The following is a 4,634-nucleotide window of genomic DNA, read 5'->3' on the forward strand; positions in this document are numbered from 1 at the left end:
TTAAACTTGTATCCGGACTTGGCTCATACATATCCCATGGAGTATTAACAGTATGACCTGAGTTGCCCAACTTGTCAATCTTCTCGGCATTTGTGATTAATTCAGACATAGCAGTAGCATTTTGCTATTGAGTCCAGTAATTCAAATTGGTCAATGTTTGCATCACATGTTGTGCACAATATAGTATCTCAGCAATTCAGATACAAAGAAAACACACCGGTTACATCAGGCAGCAGCATAGAAGCGTGGCATGTCAACTCAGGTAAAACATTTACATCTCTGAACTTGTCATTACAAAATATCATTGTAAGTTCAGCCTTCAGGTGGTGGACAAAAGGATCTTCAAGTCAGCATCTACACTAACATTAGTTAACTCTGTATGCGTGTATATAGCTATTTAGGCATAGCTTGGCATTGCTGCGCTATGCTACACTGGCTGAAAAAGTACCTGTAGAAAGGCAGTTGTGTCTATTTTGTAAACAAACAAAAATGGACTGTTCGACCTGATTATTCAAATGCAACTGTCTCAAATGGAGCCTTATTTTCCAGCTGAATTCCTTGGAATTTCCAAGCAGTGGGCAGTACGACCATCCCGATTCTCAAGCTCTTTCTCATCCAGTGGAGTCCGGCGACCCGATGATGTACATGTAGAGGCATCGAGCCCTGCTGCAACGCCAGCAGCATGGTGTTTCGACAGTCAACGCATAAATCCATGCCAGAAGTCCTAGGAGCTGCTGAGTCTCAATGTCTTTTCAGATGTCTACCTTGTCTTCTTGGAACGCTTTGTATACAAAATCTTTAAAGCGCCTGGAATACTGTTTTGGATCTACTGCTGAAATAGACGTTGGGTCATATTGGAAAGACTTGTATGCATGCTCAAGCTTTTTGCTGATATCATAGTCCTGAAGTATGTCTATAATCCCAAAGTACAATATAACATCGTACAACTCCCCGGTAGGTTCTCCAATAAGCTGTGGTTCGCAATCACTCTTTCGAATTGTCAATTCAGCTTTTGTTGGCATGTTCGACCCGAGCTTTATCTTGGACAACCTGTCCACCCAAAGAATGTTAATTATGCTGTGTTAGAACACACAAAGCATGAATAGGAATACAACCAAATATTTATAGCATATGTATATAGGAAAAACGGGGTTTGACTATGGCTTTTTTTAGGAAAAGATATTAGTTGTTGATAAGCACCATATATCTCCAGCAGTATTTATATATGAAGGGAGTGGACAAATGATAGGTTGCAACAAAATATGGCATCCGTGCGACTTCTAAACCTCATGGGGATTGTGGGGACATACCAACCAGACAAATTGGGGATTTGTTATAGATTAAAATAACGCTCAAGTGAACCAAAGGCTATGGCCTACAGATATTGCTGCATCCTGGATTGTCCTACAACCTGCTACCTCCCTCCTTTTACTACCTTGTTTATCTTGCCTCTTCTCCCAATCCACAGAATTAGTTGAACATAAACTCAGATCAACGTGAACACCATGGAGGCATAAACCATCTCAATATGATAAGTAGGATATGATTATATTAGCACGTGCATGCATTACAAGTATTGTGAATAAGAGCAACAATGATGGGCTTTAATTAAGTGCCTTATTTCACCTGTTTGGATCAGTATCTCCTCTAGATAGGTGAGGTGACAGGTGGGGTGATGATCCTCTGCTGCTATCACTGTCAAAGGAACCTTCAAACAATGAAGTTTGTAAGGTATACGGCAACAATGTCAAAAGTTGTTAAAATGTTTTATTTTTTTAAACCAACCTTCAGTCATTATAACTCTTTTGTCTCTAAAATGTACGCCCACCAAAAGACTGTAATCCATAATGTTTTCCTGCTCGAGAAAATCGCAATCCTTGTCGACTTGTCTGCTTCAACAGATTTAACTTCTGGATTAGCTGGGGAGTAAAAATGTAAAATGTGATGACTTCTCACTGGTAGTAGCCTCACTCTCACTCACCTCTGGAACTCTTGGTACCAGTGTTTTTGCAATCGAAATATAAAGTTAAGATCAAGGTCTTTTAAAATAGTGTACTCGTCTATTTCTGTCTGTGGCTTGTCAGTTGTACGTCCAAGGGATGAGCCTTTCAAATCAAATCTTCTATGAATAAAGTGATCAGAACAGAACAGATTTCCCATTATAACAAAACGAACCTGGGTAATAGTAACAGCAAACAGATGATCAGGCATACATTACAAGCTTACCAAGTAGATGTAACATGAAACCAAATATCTTGTAAGTCCTGACCTTCTTTTGGTTAGCTCCGGCTAACTTGACACAATGCAGACCAAAAAACTTGGTGACTAGAGTGTTTTCGAATGACCGGACATGATTGTAGTAAGCTCGAAGCATCTTCAGAAATATCTGCACAACAAGGAAGTGTTCCGTACATTCTGTATAAAACTGTTGGTTGTCTAGGAAGTTAGAAAACATTTAGACAGAAACAACAGCCAAGCACAAACCTTTACTTCAGCTTTCTTCATCGTTTTTATCATGTACTGATCATTGCTCGTGAGATAAAAGAAGCTTCCACTCTTACCAGGGGATGATAACTCCCGGAGAGCCTGGTCGCCACAAAGGGATAACATATAATCTGCTGCATCAACCTTGAACAACTTGCGCAATGTCCTGCAATTCATTTCATGACAAATTGCATGTGAATTGTAACTAAGCATAGATGAACGTTAATTAGAAACTGGAGTGATGACCAACCGGAATACTTGCGGGCAGTAATCTTTCCATCTAAAATCGCAAGAACTGTGTGGAGGGGTGTATTTTGAGCCTTCTGGAGGGAACCTTGTCCATACTTTCTCCTTTGGGTCAAAAGCTGATGACTTTAGATCAAGCGTAATAGGTCCTTGCTTTCCTACTGCGTGTCTGTTCCACGGACAAGATAATAAGCACATGAAAAAATACATGTTAGAAAGACATGGCATTCTGCTATATAGTCAATGAAAAACCACAAAGGGTTGTGCCTCGTTGTGATCCATTATCCTTAGTTGACAACGAAATGTCGTATAACATGATTTTCCATCTGTGAGCTATCCAGCCCGAGGCGATTAGCATCTCAATAAAATTTTCCCAGCTTTTTTTCCGGTCGGATGCCTAGTTGACTACATGGTGCAACCACTCACGCCATTTGAATGGAATGGCAGATCATTACGAATCTTCTGTCTAAGCCATCAAATTACAATTAGCCGCCACTGATTCTCGTTTGACCAAGTACAAGGATAAGCATTGGCCGCACTTTCATATTGGTGGGTGCTCTAGGTGTGGAGCTGTGTTTTTGCACATTCTACTTTTCATTCTTAATAAATGGGCAAACCGCCTGTCTAGTTTTGAAAGAAAAGAAACACGAATATAAATTTGTTGGAGAATTGTCTGAAATCTCATGCTTTCTAACATATGCAAACAATTTTGGAAATTGATTGTTCACGGCACAAGGTGCTTTCTACATATGCAATCAATTTTTGGAAATTGATTGTTCACGGCAGAAGGAGGGGAAAATCAATCTATTTGCCATTCATCTTTCATATAACCGTGATTGTTCTCGAAAAAAGAGGACTCCCATAAACATCTGATTCTTAGACAATCGCAGTTTTCTTTGTATCAAGAACCATGAAGATCAATGTACGATCGGCCGGAAGTGCCCAATTGCTGGTAGTTTTAAAAAAAAGATCAATGTACGAGGGCAGGTAGGGGTACCTGATGCCGAGCTGGAGGTTGAGCATAAGCTCATAGTTCTTGTGACCCTTGGCGATGGTCTCGCCCTGCCGCCGCGCCGCGCGCGACCTGCCGCCGGCGTGCGGCCCCATCGCCGGCGACGGCGGCGGCAGGCCCCTGCCCTCGCCGGCGTCCTCCACCCTCACCGTCGTGGCGCGCCTCTTCGTCCTCTTCCTCCCCTTCTCCCGCCGCCGACCTGGCACCGTCGCCTCCGCCTCCTCCACAATGCCGCACGTGGTGCCCCCATCCAGAGGATCCCCCCCTACCCCCTGCAATCTCGGATCTTTTCAAAGTTCTCTCTCTCCTCCCACCCGGAAGTTTTGCTCGGCCTGGACGCCGAGCTCGCGCGCCCGCACGTTCGCTGCCCTACGAGCCGAGGTGTGCTCTCCTGGTCTGTCTCCGCCACGTGCCGTATCACAAGCTTGCAGCGACTGTAGGCCGTAGAAGGATGTCGGAACTACAAGACACCTAATCGCCAAACCGTAGTTTCATATTACTCGCACCCAGAGGACGGAGAGTCAACCCGTTGGCTGGACAGCTTACCCATCTGAGTTCGAGTCTCGGTTCGAACCTGTTAGTTATTTTTTCTTTTATTATCTCAAATAAAAAATGCTAGACTTATGGATGGCATTCACGGATTTTATCTACGAACTCGTTTCTTCAAGAATCATCTTCCCCTAATTTCTAATGGTGACCCTCCTCTCCCTTTAATTTTCTAATCATATTTTGACAGCTCATCCCGTAACCTGAGTCCCGTGCAAATCGTCCGTAGGTGTAGCGTTGTCCTATCTCAAATATAGCATCAAGCCGATACAAAGCATTTAGAGTATCATCCGACATTTGCATAAGTAGGATGTACACAGTCCAATACAAAAAATCTGACAAAGGA

At 42.9% G+C, this 4,634-nt stretch overlaps 1 protein-coding gene across 1 annotated transcript; it reads right to left on the reverse strand.

Annotated features, from left to right (window-relative positions):
* Positions 1-238: 238 nt before the first annotated feature.
* On the reverse strand, positions 239-4,204 carry LOC123086155 (phosphatidylinositol 4-phosphate 5-kinase 4). The gene is made up of 8 exons (XM_044507874.1): positions 3,728-4,204; positions 2,735-2,899; positions 2,485-2,650; positions 2,270-2,386; positions 1,982-2,175; positions 1,786-1,889; positions 1,627-1,708; positions 239-1,050 (listed from the first exon to the last, which is right to left on the reverse strand). The coding sequence occupies exons 1-8, from the start codon at positions 3,835-3,837 to the stop codon at positions 753-755; spliced, it is 1,236 nt and encodes a 411-aa protein (XP_044363809.1). The 5' UTR covers positions 3,838-4,204; the 3' UTR covers positions 239-752.
* Positions 4,205-4,634: the final 430 nt, after the last annotated feature.

This window comes from Triticum aestivum, chromosome 4A (assembly GCF_018294505.1).
Source record: "Triticum aestivum cultivar Chinese Spring chromosome 4A, IWGSC CS RefSeq v2.1, whole genome shotgun sequence".
Taxonomy (NCBI): Eukaryota; Viridiplantae; Streptophyta; class Magnoliopsida; order Poales; family Poaceae; genus Triticum; species Triticum aestivum.

What these genes read in the sequence shown, in the direction of transcription:
- LOC123086155 (XM_044507874.1), bottom strand. Translation starts at nt 3,837, where the DNA reads ATGGGGCCGCACGCCGGCGGCAGGTCGCGCGCGGCGCGGCGGCAGGGC. An exon ending in TGAAGAAAGCTGAAGTAAAG is followed by an intron (nt 2,387 to 2,484) that starts GTTTGTGCTTGG and finishes CTTGTTGTGCAG; the next exon opens with ATATTTCTGAAGATGCTTCG. An exon ending in GGAGATACTGATCCAAACAG is followed by an intron (nt 1,051 to 1,626) that starts GTGAAATAAGGC and finishes TTGGGTGGACAG; the next exon opens with GTTGTCCAAGATAAAGCTCG.